This window comes from Benincasa hispida, chromosome 2, assembly GCF_009727055.1.
Source record: "Benincasa hispida cultivar B227 chromosome 2, ASM972705v1, whole genome shotgun sequence".
Lineage (NCBI taxonomy): Eukaryota > Viridiplantae > Streptophyta > Magnoliopsida > Cucurbitales > Cucurbitaceae > Benincasa > Benincasa hispida.
Window position 1 is genome coordinate 2,403,025 of NC_052350.1, and position 18,182 is coordinate 2,421,206.

General features: G+C 30.4%; 2 protein-coding genes across 2 annotated transcripts; both read right to left on the minus strand.

Annotated features, from left to right (window-relative positions):
- Positions 1–4,612: 4,612 nt before the first annotated feature.
- On the minus strand, positions 4,613–6,869 carry LOC120071798 (uncharacterized GPI-anchored protein At4g28100). The gene is made up of 2 exons (XM_039024181.1): positions 5,865–6,869; positions 4,613–5,130 (listed from the first exon to the last, which is right to left on the minus strand). The coding sequence occupies exons 1-2, from the start codon at positions 6,528–6,530 to the stop codon at positions 4,792–4,794; spliced, it is 1,005 nt and encodes a 334-aa protein (XP_038880109.1). The 5' UTR covers positions 6,531–6,869; the 3' UTR covers positions 4,613–4,791.
- Positions 6,870–16,049: 9,180 nt separating this feature from the next.
- Positions 16,050–17,098, minus strand: LOC120072212 (AT-hook motif nuclear-localized protein 16). Its single transcript, XM_039024624.1, has 2 exons — positions 16,644–17,098; positions 16,050–16,425 (listed from the first exon to the last, which is right to left on the minus strand). Exons 1-2 carry the CDS (start codon positions 17,096–17,098, stop codon positions 16,050–16,052), a joined length of 831 nt encoding a protein of 276 aa, XP_038880552.1.
- Positions 17,099–18,182: the final 1,084 nt, after the last annotated feature.

Below are 18,182 nucleotides of genomic sequence, written 5' to 3' on the forward strand. Positions count from 1 at the left end.
CAGTCATAGTAGGACTATGACTTATGTTCATTAAAGGGATCATTGGTATTTAAGGAGACAGATGTAACTACAGAGGCACAACGGTTATTGGCCTAGCTGTACTTACAAGGGATCTGTGAAGGATTGTCGCACTGCTAATTAGTTAAGATGGACACATAATATATCTTTGGTAATGAGAGTTCAGCTATCGGTCTTTAGTGGAGTGTCTGGCAGTTAACAGATGGTAGATCCCGTGACTAAAGAGTTTAGTCAGTTATTCACGTACCATTGGAGCTTCGAGCTACAGGTCCATAAGGTCCCTTTGGTAGCTCGATGGATTCAGTTGAGGATCAGTTCTTGGTGTTGATTTGAAATGTTCAAATTGACAAGAGGTATTTTAATTATATATGATATAATCACTTTGATGTATGAGATACATCTAGTGGAGGATTGATGTAAATGAGATTTACATTAAGTACCATGGAATAGAAAAAGAACTATGGTTTATATGTTTTATGAGATGAAATATTAAAACTATAGGTTATAAATATAGTATGATAAGTTGGTTATCATGTATATTTATAATAATATTAATTATTGGATAATTAAATCTTTTTCTTTAATAACCAAATGAGTGGGTAGTTATTGGATTCATATTAACCGTGAGTTTAAAAGGAAAGTGGTTTTCCTATTTTGATTAAGATTTACAAACGCTGAAAAGTTTTCGTAAAAAGTTTTTTTAGATTTCTCTCTCGCAAAAAAAAAGGATCTCACGGTAGTCGTCAAGTAAATACAAATTTACTAAACGACGGCTAGGGTGAGCTAAACGATCGTGCAGTGGCGAGCTAAAGGATCGTACAATATTTACTAAACAATCGCATAGTTTTGCTAGATGATTGCTTACGCAAAGTAAACGATCGTGTAGGGTCTGTAGGCTATAGACTAAGCTAAACGATGAGCTAAACAATCACATAGCTTTTGCTAGACGATCACATAGCTTTATCTAAACGATTGGGCATCGACCTATACGATAGGTCTCTGCCATCTCCCACTTGTCCAGTCGTGTACACGATCGGTGTTTCCTCCTTCGTCTGCCTCATACCAAGTATGAACAGAGCCCACCCTCTAGATTCTCACACCGAGAATACTAAGGTAGCCTTGTTGGTGGTGTCAGACTCAACTCGATACCATCGAGGTTTTCTAGAGGCCGTTCGTGCTGTTGTTGAGGAGTTTGTGATCGAGGTGATCATTGAGGACGAGTGCGGTGTTCGTGTTGCGGTGTTGCAGTCGTGTAGATCGAGCATTCGAAGTTGCTGTTTTTTTAGCGATCGTGCGCAAAGGAGCGTGGAGATGCATCTGCAATTGTTCGTATAGTTTTTTCCCTTTGTGCATTTGAGTTTTTCATGCTGTAATTTCTGTATGAATTGTATAACCACTTGTTTGAAGTCGACTGTAAATGTATTATTCATTCATGATTGTGATTTAGAATAATCTTGTTTCCGCTGCTCATGGAAATCTCGAATCCGATTTCCTTAAGATATTTTATTCATTGTCTATAAAATATGTAATATTTTAGTTCCATTAACTACAAACCAATAAACTAACATCCGAGGTTATCTTTGTAACTTAAACATGTATGTGGAGACATACAGGTGAATCATGTTTAAGTGATAACCTAAATGGTCTGTAGTATATGGATAAGGTTGGGTACCTTATCCTAGTGACACTACGAGTATGACCCACTTTGTAGATGTTACAATTGTTGTAAAGTGTTATAAATGATCTGATCCTGATTATTCATATATTAGACATGCGAGACTGTTAAATGGAATGGCCTGTTCCTGCTAACTCACTATTAAAAAATACACTGTATTTCTAAAAATACCAGACAATACGATGTCGAAAACTACAAATATATCATTCTAGGTGAAGTTCAATAAAACTGAAATCAACCACAAAACATCCTTATCTTCAACAATCTGAATAATATTCGAATTGTTGGAACCATCCTAGTACAATGTCAAACGAGATATAGAGAGACTGGAAGACGAAAAAAACTTACCTTAAATATAATCGACAAATTGTTAGAAAGACGAATTTGATGGAATATAAGCCTCAACAGCACAATAATCATGATAGTGTGGACTTTCATCCCATCTATCATCGAAAAGAATTCTTATTAGTTGTAGAATCATAGTACAAACAGAAAAATTGAAATAGTAACTACTTACTTGTTTGTAGAAAAGACCGACTTTTTCTTAGATAATGATAAAACGAAGCGTATATCAAAAAATTATAAAATGATATAATAATATAATAAGATGATAAGTGGTAAAACGTGATAAAAATGAAAAATGAGAAAATTTGAATGAAATATACAGTCAATTTGATGATAATATGTATAAAATAATGAATCTTAGTCGGAATCAAATATACTAATATGAATTTAAAATAATAAAAAAAATTAATAAGATAATGTAAGATTTGAAGACCTAGTATAAATTACAATCAAAATAGAGATATACAAATTAGAGATCGATTCATTTTTTGAATAACTGGTTATATCAAATCAAATATCATATTAAACTCCCAATTTGAAATTCAAATATGCCAAAGAAAAGTGCCACCATTTTCTCTTGAATGTGTTTGGTTGGAATCTCATAATCGACACTTCCATTTCTATTCAAAATTGATACACACTATAGCAATTAGACTGTATTCAACAATGTTGTTAGTCGACCATACTAGAGACAAATTCGGTACTATAAAAGTGGACGCCACTTAAGGAACATACGTTTTGTCAAAATTCTCATTATTTTCGATTTTTTACATAAATCCAAAGACCTCCCATATTTTGGCATTTTCTCCAATTTCCCAACTACTACTATAAACTTAGCCGTATGTTGATAGTTTCAAGCAGTTTCAATCTAATCACTGGGGGTTGGGCTTAACTTCAATTTAGTTAAGGGCTAACACATGAAGGCCTAATGAGATATATATTTCATTAATGTTATAGTTTTTTCTTATTTATAAAAATGTCTTGACTTTCTTAAAAAATTTCAATAAAATTAAGGGTTAAATTACCATTTAATCCCCAACAATAAATTAATTATACATTTTTTAAAATATGAAAGAGAAAAAGAGTTTTAAATGAAATACGCTTTTTTAGAAAAAAAAATATATATATATTAAATCATAATATTTTTAAATACCCACACCATATTATTCAATTTGTCTCTCAAAACCCTCATTTATATATATATATATACATATTTGATATATATTGTGATATATACATTTTTCCTCTATAATTTGGTTAAATCTCACAAGTTCTTCTTAAATTGTGTTTTTTGTCCACTTGAAAAATTCACCTAAATTTTTTTTATGATTAAATTATAAATTTAGTCTATAAACTTTGAGATTTGTGTATACTAAATCCTTAAACTTTCAAAAGTGTAATAAATCTCTAAATTTCTAATTTTGTATTTAATAAGTTGTGAAAAATTTAAACAAAAAAAAAAAAGTAATTGGTTTATTAGATTTTAATTTGAATTGTATGCCGAATTTAACTCTAAATTAATCAATTTCTGTGTCTCGTAGCTATGCGATTTTTAAAAAATACCCAAGTTTAAGGACTAAATTAATAATTTTAAAATTTTATGGACCAAATAGACACAAACTTCAAATTTTAAAGATTAAATTTGTAATTTAATATGATTTTATTTACCAAAAGAAAAAACATCTATAAAAAAATGTCAATATGATTAGAAGATACAATTAATAAAATACTAAATCAGAAGGACTAAATTAAGGGTTTGTTTATTAACTTATGAAAAAGTAGTTTTTTAATAAACTCATTTTTATTTAAACATTTTTTTATAAAAATTATTTTGAATGGTTGTCAAACACTCCAAATTCTTTCAAAATGATCTATTTTTAAAACTAAATAGTTGAAATGTATTACAAACACAACGTAAAAATTTTGTAATAATTGAAACTAGGCCTAAATCATAGTGTCCGAATTTATGATTTAACCATCATAATTTAGAGTTTACCTTTAAACATTGTGCTTAGTCTATGAACGTTAAAAACCTTCATTTACGAAATTAAACTTTGGATTATACTTCTTTTAAGTTTCGAGTGTTACTACCATTAACACAATGTTTACATGACATGCTTATGAGATAACTTATGTCTATCATGTTAGCAATTCGTTAATAATACTATTGCATTAACTAAATAGAAGCATAATCTAATGTTATCAAAACTATTCAATATTTAGGGAACAAAAAGAAGATAGAAGCATAATTTGAAATTTGGAAATGTTATTGAAATGATTTAAAATTGACTAATAAATAAAAAAAAAAATCAAAAAAATATATAGGAATTAAATTAATAATTTAATAAAATATTCGTTTCCTATTATGTAGAGACAGAAAAAAAAAATCGTGAAAATATGCATGCTATCTTATCTTATCTATAAAATGGCATCAAACAAGGGCCAGAAAATAATACAACAATTGCCTATCAATGACAAATCAATAGGCCCTCTTTGCACATGCAAATTTTGAAAAATTTTCACAAAAGAGCCAATTTCAAGGATCTAATCAGAAATGTTGCTTACCCAGAGGACTAGAAAAGAATTTTGCATTTTTCACATCAACACAGAGAAAAGATATCATTTCTGAAGCCTCATGAATACAAAACAACAATCACAATGCACAAAAAACCTACACAAAAAAGGGGAGGAAAAGAAGAAAAAAAATGTCACAGTTACAAATTTCTAAGCAGAATCACTTCTAAGTTCTAACCTCATAGTGTAGAAACCAACATGATCAGATTGTACATCAAAGCAAGCCAAACCAGGCCAAGATACAATGGTGTCTGAATAGGGATTGAAACAGAACTGCCAGAGATCTCAGCGGAATCGACAGCCAGAGGCATCCCATCGCTGTTGAGAGTACACGATCGAGGATCCGACCCGTCTTCACTCATCATTTTAGCACGAAGCACTGACGTAACAGTGCGGATATACGCTGTTCGGTTCTTGGCAAGAAGCCATGTTAAACCCATCAGTTGACACTCCTTGTGGTGCATCTTGGTGGTCCTGTTCTCTGGTTTGCTTGAATTCAAAGTTTCCTTGTTGTTGAGCTGCATTATGTTAATGTCTCAATTGCCAAATACATAATCATATAAGTTTGGTACATTAGTTTATAGTATTCCAACTTGTTGGAGCCACATCTAATCAAACAACAATGATCTAAATTCTAAACAATGTAAAGTATAAAACCTATAAGGTTGATTAGACACTGAACTTTCCAAGTTCCTCCAACAAATCAAAAGAGAAAAATCTCTGCACAAGAGAGTGAAAGCATTCCCAACGAGATTCTACAGCAGAAGTCTGAAGGCTTATGATATTTTCTTCTACCATTGACAGCAATAAATTTGAACTACAAACATGATACATGTTTGATCAACATCAAAGCAATTCACATACTGTTAAATGATATGATCTGCAGTTTTCATCAGCCAAACAGAGAATGCAACATGTCATATTCATATAGACTTGTGAGCTTGTCATGGTTCTTCACTAGAGTCACTACCAAGTGGCCTATTTTCCAAATACAATTTTGTTTTCCTTTTGAGATGATTCCCTCAATTTGAAACAACCCCAAAAGCAAATACTCATCGAGATTATTTCTAGCAGTTAAGCAGATTAGCATAGCTTCCTATAATGTTCTGATAACTCCAATCTACAGAAAGGAAAGTGGAACATTCCTAATCTTTTAATGACACTGAAAACAGAAAGGAAAAGGCAAAACAATTTAATTCAATGGCGTGAAGAAGGGAAAGAGAGAGAGAGAGAGATGAGAAAAAAAGTTCACCTGATATAGACTTTTCAAGCATTTAGAACAGCCACCAAGGCCTGGAAATCCATTGACATTGCCACTACTCAAGCAATTTCTCTCCAATCTCTTCACATTTCTATCTCCTTCAAGAATCCCATTCTGGGTCAGTGAAAACGCTTCAGGGCAGCTCAAAGGATGTAATCTGATCCCACAATAGCAGTAAACCACATCACAAGTCTCATTAGGCTTCATTAACTCAATACCCCTTTGATTCAAAGCTTGATCCAAGTTACTGACGCAAGTTTCGGAGTCATCGGGCAGTAGGGGTAGGTCATACGACGGCGCTGTATGACCGGGGACAACCCCACCTCGACCGGCCCTCTGCAATGCGGTGGCGGAGTAAGCAGCGTAAAGCCAAGCAGCCAAAACCGGACAACACCGGCTACGGTGGAGCTGCCCGGAGACACCCCCTTTTGAAGGACCGCAAGCCGTCTTAATCCCATGGAAAAGCTCGTCGGGGAGGTCTAATGGGCAGCCCTGAACATCGGATTGTTCTGGGAATGCCGGAATAGTCGCCGGCGGCGACTGGTTCAATTGAAACGGGCGGATTGTAAGTGGGTCTGGATGGGGAAGTGAGAAAAACGAGGGGAAAAGAGAGAAAACGAGAGAGAAGAGAAGAAAGATTCGTGGGATTGAAGACATTGGTGAAGAAAATGAGATTCAGGGGAAGAAATTGAAGAAGTGGGGCAGTGAGAAAGATGAAGAATGAGTAAAGTTTGGTGATGGCTGAAGGAAGGGAAGATTGGAGTGAGATTTTTGGGTTTGTGGGTTAACAAAAAAGGAAGCAAAGGAAGAGGAAGAAGAACAACAACAAAGGAAAAGGCAAAATGGGGCTGACAAAGTTAAGAGGCAATGAATGAAGGAATTGGATGCCAATTGCAATCTCCTACTTCTCTTATACTTTGAGATGATTCAATGAGTGAGTGAGTGGCTAAATTCTTTAGGGATAATTAAACAAACCATTAACCATAGGAGTAAAGTGAGGATTATTAAGTGCTTCTTTGACCACCCAAAAAGGAAAAAAAAAAGTATCTGTCATGCATCAATCCAAGAAAGAAAGGAAAGAAATTCAATAAATAAATAAACAACCAAAGAAAAAGAGCATCTAGGGTTGGGTTTTCAATATGAATGTTGGAAAAATTATTCAATGTAGCTGCTACATTATGATTATATGAATTTATATGTCTTGAATAATTATGCAATAAAAATTCAAGATATTTTTATCATTTCTTTTTCATGCATCTAGTCACGTTATGACGGTTTCATCAGACAATTTCTCATGATCTTATTATTTTGACATCTGTTGGTTGAATAACAAATTCCTTCATCTATCCATAATAGTATGATGTTGTTCACATTGAACTAAGACTAAAAAATTATGATAGTACTTATACTTTCAATTTCACTAAAAATACTTATACTATGAGAATTTTTTTTTTTTTTTTTTTTACTAATTTGAACTTAACTCTTTTCTTTTCCTTTCATTTCTTTCTTTCTTTTTTTTTTTTTTTTTGAGTAAGCTAAAAAAACAAAATCTTAAAGAATACAAAAATAAGAAAAGAAGGATCGGATAGTCTTCGAGTCAGATCGTTAAATGAAATCCTTGAGGATGGAAAATTAAACATTGAGTAAACGTGTACATATGTGAATGTCAAAGAAGAAATTTTGGATATACTGCTACAAAAATGGTCAAAGATAGAATCAACCAAAGGTTGAACCTCATTAACAAATCTAATTTGACCTGATAAAAGATTTCAAATGATAAGAGGATATATTTCAATCCAAAGTGAATAAATTCGTGACTTCAAACAAAAAATCGGAGATTCAAATCATTACTATATCATCGATACGAGACATTGTTTTGCATTTTCAATACCAAATGACAATGAAGAAATATTTTCTAAACAAGTTGAAGATAGATACAAAATGTCCTTTTGTTTTTAATGGCTGAAACTGAAACATAAACATTTGTTGGGTGATATTAAAATTATTTTTTTTCTGAGTTAAAAAAATATCATGTAATTTATTTATCATTGCTCGTGTGGTAGTAAATGATGTCATGCACAAATGGTGACTAAATTCTTGCATTTATAATATATTTATTTAATTAATGTTATCACATGTTTTGTTATTTCTTCTTCGATCGTACACACTGCACTTTGCCCAACAGTAAATCTTGGGGTAAGACAAATTTAATAACGCATCAAATTTAATATCTAACGTCTTAATTTCAACTTTGAAGAGGTATTTAAAAAATTATTTCAAAACATTTTATTTTTCTTTTTTTCAAAAAAAATATTACACAAAATTGTGTCTCCAGTACTTATTTTTCAATAAGAATGTTGTCTTTTTTATCACTTGTCACTAGAGATGTCCATTAAATTCGTGGATCGGACCTCGTGAGGACTCATCCCGAATGGGGTGGAAATCTCCAATTAGATGGAGAATGAGGGAGGGAGTATAGAGAATTTTTCTCCATTTAGGGACGGGATTACATTCCTCACTCCCGCTCCTGTCTCCATCCCCTCCCATTTTCCCGTTCCACCTCCGTAAAATATATACACTAATGCACATATTAAAACTATACAACTCACCTTTAAATAAAATTAAATTAAAAAAAAAAAAAAAAGACACTCATTGTGAGAGTTTTATATATAAACTCACTATATATATATATATGTATGTATGTATATATGTATATATCTTTANATGTATGTATGTATATATGTATATATCTTTATAGTACAATATATGTATTAAATTGAAATTAGAATATGTCATTGTAGTATTTAAAATTTATATAAATTAATCATTTTAATTATGAGTGAGGAGTTTAACTATTTAATCAAAAAAAATTATATTAAGTCATTTGAAAAAAGAAAAAAAAAAGTCAAATGGGGAAAATTTCCCATGGTAAATCTCCGTCCCAATCCCCGTGAAGATTTTTGTGGGGATGAGTGGAATGGAGTAGCGAGGAAGGGGACAGGAAGTCATCCCCGTCACATAAACATCTCTGACCATCACATTCAAAATAAAAAATTTGTAAGTACTAATTCATTATAAATATAGTAGGTTGTATCTATTAAATTCATGAACTTTCAAAATTATAAATTTAGTTTTTGAACTTTTAAATTATTTACATATCTATTGGACATAAAATTAAAAGTTTAGAATTCTAGTAGATGTAAAATTCACATCGATATCAATATATCAATGGAGCTTTAAAAGTTTCAAATTTTCATAAATTTATTAGACACAAAACCAAAAGTTTTGGTCCTATTTGACACTTTTAAAAGTCTTAGAGTACAGATAGATATATACCTCAAAGTTTATGAACTAAACTTGTTATTTAAATAAGTTCGATTCTTTTTTTCGAGTAGAGGATCCCTCATTGGATAAGTAGAGAGACTTCACAATCTAGATGAGATATAAGAGTTACCTCTTCTCTTTGTCAATTAGTTTAGAAATAAGATTCTATATTTATCTAATATAATATCAAAGCCAATAGGAAACCAGATAGTCATCCTCTTAAGACATATGTTGAGGATCTCCTATTAAAACTTAAGTTCAATTTGTATTTAGCATATTTAATTATTTATGATTATGACCATATGGTTTAGAGAAATGTACTATATAAACTTTTTAATCCTAGAGAGACGTCATATTAATTTGTGTTATGTAACATTATTTCTAATAAAATTGTTCTTCTTCTAACTCTGTGGACGTAACTAACACATTGTTAGTAAATCATGTAAATGTGTGTTGATTCTCTGCCTTTTTATGTTTTCGATATTCTTTACTTGTTGAGATTTCGTAATTACAATAAGATATACGAGTTACTTATTTCATCGTTATTTTTTTTTTTTTTTTTACGGAACTTTAGTTTAATGAATTATTCTTATTGCAAAACCAAAAGTTGAAAAAGAGGTTGGGATTAAAGAAAAAGATGGATTTTTTCTAAAAAAATAAATAAAGTAAAATGGAAAAAAAAAAGGGAAAAAGGTTATTAGGTCTGGAATTGGATTTGCATTTACATCATTTGCGGCTGAATATTAAAGAAATGAAAGCAACATCTAATTATTTCAATTCAAATTCCCTTTAAACTACCAACCACTTTGAAAGATGCATTTTATGTTATGTTTTTTTTGTTTGTTTTGGGTTAAGGACATTGATTGGCCAAAACCCTAAAATAATCCCAATCTTTGATTGAAAAATCATAATCATAATACCCATCTTTTCCTTTTATCTTTTTGGATAATTTTACAATTTTCGGTGGATTTTTTTTTTAAATTACCTCAACAAAAATTACTTTTTCTTACCCATCTATTTTATGAAGTAAATCAATTTAAACCTAAATTTTCAAATTTCACTCAATTAGTTTTTTCTTTTTTTTTTTTCTTTTATGGTTGAATTTGAGTATTTATGTAATTTAATTTTAACTGATTTATTGGTAGAATGTTATGTGGTCTATTAATTCCATTTTTATATTTGAGTTAACAAAATTTCAATTTGATTGTAGAAGCCAACTTAAGTATAACTTGATTAATTAAATAAATAACTCAATTAATTAAGATTATGAGAATCCCCATTATAGATTATAGACTCGATATTCCAATCCTCTATTTAATATTATCTGTAACACTAAAATCTTTTTAGGTTAAATTATATATTTTAAAAAATTATAACTTTTTCCATTGTTTAAGTTATAATATTATTCTCAATCAAACATGAAGGTTTCAAAACGTCCTTAAAGTATAAATTCCTTAAAATCCGATACGAAAATTAAAAACTGTCTTAAATCAACAATTGACCTAAAGGCTTAAAATCAATATTAATTGAAGAAGAAATAATATTGCAAGGGTTTGACGCAAGACCTCTTGGATCATCTACTCCGATAACATATTAAATTGCCAATTGACCAAACAGTTTAAGTTGATTGGTGAAGAAAAATTCAATTTTATATCATTTAACAATCGAAAACGATTTGATAATGACCTAAAACAGAGTGACAATCTAAAATTTCATTGCATGTCTCAAATTATCACTAAATATTCTTAATGATTTCTACTTTTATGGTAATTTTGAAACACTGTGATATTTTATTAATTTATTTCTTAAAATACAACCAATAAAATTAAAAGAGAATCATACTTTTTGGTCTCTATGTTTTAAGATTTACACGTTTAGTTCTTAAATTTTGAGTAGTCCATAAATTTCAAAATGTTACAATTTGACCTTTGAGATTTGAGTTTTGTTTCATTGTGGACTTTGGGTTTCGAGATTTTATATTTTCAACCTCAAATTTTAATTAAATACACACTTTTAATCATTGACTTCAATTTATATTAATTGACTAAAAATAATTATGAAGTAAAATTTTAAATTTAAATTTAAAAGTGATAAAAAAATAATGAAACTTAATTAATTATAATTCTTTTAACGATTTTTAATTTATTAATAAAAATTAATTTTAAAGACCGAAAGTGATTAATTAGTGAAAAATTAAGGTTAAAAATGTAAATTTTGAAACATAGGGACCAAATTAAAACAAAACTCATATGTCAAAGATAAAATTATAGCATTTTGAAACTTAGGGACTAAATTGAAATCAAACTTAAAAATTAAAAACTAAATATATAATATTTTGAAACATTCCATTAAATAAAAATTAAAACCAAAATTTAGAAAAGAAAAAAAAAAGATATATATATTTTTTCCAAATTAAAATTAGCTTGTCAAACAAAAAATGGAAGGTAAAAGTTTGACAATTTTTTTTTTACCGTTTGTATTTACCAAGCACGCCTTGCCACAAAAAAGCTGCCAGCAAGAGAAACAAGAGCAGAAAAGGCACAGAAAATAGTCTCTCTCTCAATTCTCTTTCTTGAGAATAAACAAAAAAAATAAGGATAAGCAATTAGCATTTACACTGTTAAAGTAAAAGTTGTCTTACTGCACATCAGAAAATAGAAGAAAGTCTTGCACTTTATTGGCAAAAGAGTACCCTTTTTGCCCTCCTCTTCCTCTCCACTATACACTTTTTTTTTTATTATTATTATTTTAGTTTTCATAAACAAATTAAAATTTAAAAGGTTCTTATTTTTTTTTAAATAAATTAAAAGACTATGATGGTAAAAATGAGAGAAAAAAAAAGTTTATAATAGAGAAAAGGTAGATGGGATTTGGTCCACCATTATTGTCATTATGTATCATTGCTATGGGGACTTTGGTTTGCTCCCACTTCCCACCCATTTCTCCTTGTTTACACCCAAACATCATTGAAAAGTAATCCTTAAAAAAAAAAAAATAAATAAAGGTAAAGAAGTTTAACCAACTAACAAGTTTAATCTCTACGCTTCCATACTATGGTTTTAGTTTGATTTCTACCGTTTTGTTTTAGTTAAAACTTACTTGATATGGCGGTTGAAAAGTTAAAAGTGTATTTGATGACGTGATAAATTATTTGTAGATGTGATGACTGAATTTTATGATATGACGTTTTGATTGATATGTGAGAATGATTGGTTGAACATTAGATGAAATAATATATATATAGTAAATGTGGAGATGAGGCAATTCGAGCCTAACTATCTTCCATTCCAAAAAATGAGGAGATAAATATTTGAAGTTCTCACCTTAAAAGAATAGAGTATCACTTGAACTATGCTCGACACATTAGTTAAATAATACGAAGTAACTTCTTACCATGCATTTTTGTCAATTCTCACTCATTGTTAGGGTGAGAGAATTCGAACCACAAACCTCTTGATCGTTAAGACATATTTTATATCAATTGAGCTAGGTTTACTTTAACAATGATGAAAAAAATTATCAATGTATTGACCAAATTAAAATGAAGGTTATAATTAAAGGAAGCAAAAAAAAAAAGTAATTTTATTGATTAAGATGCAATTTTAGTTCATGTCGTTCAAATAAAATTTAAAAGTAGTTCTTATTGTTAGGTTAATTTTTATCAAACTCGGTAAAATAAAAACAATAATCTTCCAATTTTCATTTATAAAAAAAAGACTAATAGAGATCAAACAAAATATTTAAAAAAGTCGAGACTAATGTGAAGAATTAAGGTGTGTTTGGTTTAATTTTAAAAATAAGTCATTTTGAGAAAAAAATTGAAGTGTTTGACAACTATTCAGAATAAATCCGAAATACTTTCAAAATATATTTTAGACATTTTTTATCAAATGAGATTAAATAAAAATGATTTTTTTGAAAAATATTTTTTCTCTAGCCAATCCAAATAGACCTTTAATTAAAAGTATAGAGATCAAATTTTATCTTTTAAAAAGTATAATAACTAAAATGGTATTCGTCAACGTATTCTAATCCATTTTATTTAAAGAAAAAAACACATTTCCTTACTTATTACATTTAACCTATGATTCCATCCTTTAATTTCCAATGATATTTCTTTGATGCTTATCATATTTTAATATTAATGAGTTGGACTTATGTTGCAGAAATATTTTCTTTTTGTTTGATAAGTAATGACTTAGGGCAAGATTTTGGTGAATCTAATGAGTATCAGTACTTAATCTTTGCTTATTTGACTGTTAGTGAATTGTGGGCATGTGACTCTTGGAAATCTCATCTCTTTTATATGTCTTGATTAAAAGAAAAAGGTACTTTTTTTTTGTTTTTTAATGTATATTTTATTCTGTAATATGTTCAGGAAGTACTATGTTTGGCTTTTTTTTTTTTTCCCCTTTTTAATTAAATTAATGAAGTATATATGCACCCAACACAGATCCACTTGGTAATATTTATAAAAAATATTTGTTGAGTTTTAGATCATATGATAAATCAATTATGCCACCCTCAAAAACCATATTCCTACACTATTTGTAAGTATATTATAGGGTACAAACTTTATTTAATAATAATATTGTTATTTGACTCTATTTCATTTTCTATTAAATAGTTACATGATATTGTACGACTTCAAACTATCTTTTTAAAAAATATTTGTTTGATTATCATGTGATATTCACGTTATTTGCGTTACTAGAATAGAAAGATTATTAGTCTTGAAAGCATATACGTATTTTCAAATCATATATAGCTTGAGATATTTTGGCTCGAACCCAAACATGCATGTTATGCATGTCCTTACCAAAACTCCTAACTCCAATTTATTACAATATGTATGTAGCACCTTTGATTTGGACTACAAAATTTCATGTTAAACTATGCATTTTCGGGAGATGCGCTCACTTTGACTTGCCATTATATTCTATTTCTTGAATCTTAGTTTACCAAAAACTTCGAATGGTACATAATTAAGTGTCGTTGACTGATCAAATCATCTTTAATTTATAAGAAAAACATCCACCATTACATATAAACCTAATTCCAATCATTTGACAAAACTATTTCAACGAGAATTACACGTTTTTGCTTATGAAATGTTGCAATTTTTGTTGGCTACGTTACTAGGCCATAAACAATATTTCAAGAACATTGTTAATATTGTTCATTTTTAACACATCTTTTAAGAGGAAAAAAGTTTGGTCCTGCTATTACAACTTTGACTTCCTTGTTGTTCAATGATCTGAAAATATGTTTTTTCAAATTATATAATACCCCTCTTTGTTAATTAGGGGTGTTTGGCGTGTTTGGTTGTTATCAGCATGTTTTGCTTGATGAAAAAAAAAAATTGTGAGCACCAACCACACACATAAATTGTACACACCTTGCAATAACCCACACAAATAATTCAATCAAAAGGGGAAAAAAACATATAAGGAAGGTTGATCGGGAATGCAACCAAAGTCTCACATTATTTAAATAAGGGGAGGATTATAGATATATTGAGAAAAATTATTTTCATTGGTATGAAGCCTTTGAGAAAAAACCAAAAGCAAAATCACGAGGTTTATGCCCAAAGTGGACAATATCATACTATTGTAAATATAGTTTGAGAGTCGTTGTCCTTATCAATATATTTGGGTTGTTTGATAGACAGTAACATTTTGCTATATTTGAAAATATATAGCAGATTTGCCATTTAAAACAATTACCTTAATTTGTATTACAATGTCATTATATAACTTCTGTGAAGTCAAACAAAATGATGCATTTTTTTTTCACTTTATTAATTACTACTTTCATTCAATTAAATCTTTTTTTTCCCTTCTTTTTTTGATATTTTCTCTGAACTTTGGATCTCAAGGAATAGTTTTTTTTTTTTTTTTTTTTTTTTTTTTTTTTTTTGCATCTCACATTTACATCGGAAGAATCAATGCTTTGATGTATATAATCGCCTCCACTCCTAATAGATGCATCCAATTAACATCTATTGCATCATATCTCGGAGAGTCGTATCCCGTCAACTTCAATTGCACTTATTCGACATAAGACTTATTCTTTTGTAAACTAAGAATTATAAAACCCACCTCCACTATCTTTCAAACAGATACCTACATAGTCGAAAAATCACAACCACTCAACAAAGGATAAAATGAAAATTTATGAAAAATGTAATGACAAAATGGCAGGTAAAGATTCTCCTACATAACCCATTTTAATTTTAAATATATAAATTTATTTTAAAATAAAATTGAAAAAGTCACCTCCTCTATCTTTCAAATGGACGCCTATACTCGAAAAATCACAACCACTTGACAAAAGAATAATAGGGGAGTTTATGAAAAATATAATGGCAAAAGGACAAAGAGCCCTTTTAATATAGTAGAGATATAAAACCAAAACCAATTAGAACCAAATCATATATATATATATATATATTATTTTGTTTGAAAAACAATATAACAATTATATAATATTATATACAAATTCGAAAATGAAACTGAATATTTGCGATTCATCAATTTGGTTTGGACCAAACAAATAGTTCGTTCGATTTGCAGAAAAGATAGGTTGCTATTACTACCCCACCGGCAGCCGGCCACCATACACCTAAGTATTTTTTCTATTTAATATATATATTATATAAATAGATAGTTTTTGAAACTGAACTGAAAATTGCAGCCACCCCCATCTGAAATGGCTACAAGAACACACCGATACAAGTTCACGAATTAAACACATAAGCTTACAGAGAAACAGTATAAAACTTTGAAACAAAACGTAGAAGTTCTTCTCAAAGTACAACTGAACATGTCCATGAAACGAAACGGCGTAGTTTCAAGTCTTTGACATGGTTCTGCCAGCCGCCGCCCACGAGTATAGTTCCGGCGGAAGACTGCTATTGGTGATCAAATTCTGTGGTACTCCATACAGATCCGAAACATCCAGGTGGTGGTGGCTCCGCCCATTTTGCCCATAATGTTGACTCTGCATGGCGGCCGCCACTTCTTCGTCGTCCGATGGCAGGCGGTCGAATGTCGCATTCATAAACGTCGCCGCCATGATCACGACTGGACCAGAAGCAATGAGCGCCCCCACTACAACGCCGCCGACCACTTGCCCTTGTGCGCCGGCCAAGTAAATCGTCAGGCCAGTGATTCCCGACGGTGCTGGTGGTGGCAAGATCGATCCCAGCATCGAAAGAATCTCAAAACTGATAAGAATATGAATGAAATATCAAATATGTTATTATTAATTACCGATTGACTCAACGGGAAATTCATGGGCGAAAGTAAATTTTGTAAGATTTGAACATTAAGACTTCATAAATGCTAACGTAAATTTAATATTATATTATCTAACAATTATATAACGTAATAAACTCTCCATTATTACTTTTAGTTAAGAATATGAATAAATGATTGAATTTACCGGCCATGGAGAGTGACAATAGCACCGGAGGAGGCAGCTTGGCGGAGCGTGACATTAGTGACACATCCGCTACCGCTAAGAATGCAAACGCCACGCTGCTTCCTCCGAGCGAAGTTGGAGAGGCTCTCATTGACATCACACCCAGAACTAACCTCAATGGCATGAGCTCGAAGCGCATTGGCGCTATCTCGGGTAACAATAATGGGTGGTTTTGGCTTGTTTTTGGACCCAGCTGGCCGCCCCCGAGGTCGACGGAGAGCTTGATCACTCTCCACCGCCACCGAGATAGGCGGGACGGCCTTGGGAGAAACAAGAGAAGGGTCAAAGCAAGGTCTTTGTTGGTGATTATTGGTGGCATTACTGCCACATTTTTCAGGTTCATGTTCTGAAACTACAGAAAGTTTAGATCCAAGAGAGTGAATTGCCATATCTTGATCACCTCCAGCCATTTGCATAAACCTTTTAAAAAACAATAAAATAAAACCCCCAAAAGAAAAAATATAACTTTTTTTTAGATATATTTGAGAGAAATTAGGGCAGAGGGAGATGAGCTTATAAAGTAGAGGGAGGAATAAATATATGAAGAAAATTAGCAGGAAAAATGGTTTAAGGTTAGGAGGAGATTAAGTAAAACCAAACATTAAATAAAACAATTAAATATTAAGGATGTCTTAAGTATGTTTTGCTTTTCACTGCCTACCTCCTAACAGACTTGGTTCTTCATGTTAATTGTCTTAGCTCAAAAGATATTGATTTTCTAATGAAGTATTTCTAATCTAGAAGCAAAATTATCACTATTAGATATTTCATAAATTTAATAATGGTATTTCTTTTTGTAGTGGTTGGGTTTTTGCAAGAAATTATATGTTAATCATATAGTGTGGTAGCTTAGTGACCACAGTGATGTGATCAGTTTAGTTAGGGTTTTAGTGTTTGTGAAGTATTTGAATAATTCTTTCTTGAGAGGGTTTAGTTACAAAAACTAATTTAAATAATTGATCTTGATGATCATAATTTAAGAATGACTAGAACTTAAAAGAGACAAAATATGAAGAATCATTATTGATGTAGAAATATTATTTTGTGCATAATTCAGTGAACTATTAAACGTAAATTAGTATCTTGAAAGTCAATGATTTGATTCTCATCTCATAATTATTGAACTTGAAAAAAAAATATTTGATGAAACTAATCTTTATTTATCTAAAAGGAAACAAATGTTGGTTTAAGAATATTATATCGTGGATTTAAAGTTAAAATGAAAATGTTATTTTTCAAAGAAAAAATGAAAAGTATTATTCTATATGTGATAGATACACATACATGGAAAGTTTGGTTTAAGGTTGCAATGTAACAAACTTTTTGTTGTTACTTTTAATAAATAAAACTCTCAAAATATGTTAGGGAATGTTGTTTTTAAAGAAAAAACTAGAAGGAGGGAAGGGGGATTTCCCTATTTATTTTCGTGTCAATCTCATATATATGTCTCGTTTATTACTTTTTTATTTCTAAAAAAAAAGGTATTGCTCTTTTTTGAAT

Coding starts and splice junctions, on each gene's coding strand:
- LOC120071798 (XM_039024181.1), bottom strand. CDS start 6,530: ATGTCTTCAATCCCACGAATCTTTCTTCTCTTCTCTCTCGTTTTCTCT. Junction 5,131..5,864: donor GCTTGAAAAGTCTATATCAG/GTGAACTTTTTT, acceptor AACATAATGCAG/CTCAACAACAAGGAAACTTT.
- LOC120072212 (XM_039024624.1), bottom strand. CDS start 17,098: ATGCAAATGGCTGGAGGTGATCAAGATATGGCAATTCACTCTCTTGGA. Junction 16,426..16,643: donor ATTGTCACTCTCCATGGCCG/GTAAATTCAATC, acceptor TATTCTTATCAG/TTTTGAGATTCTTTCGATGC.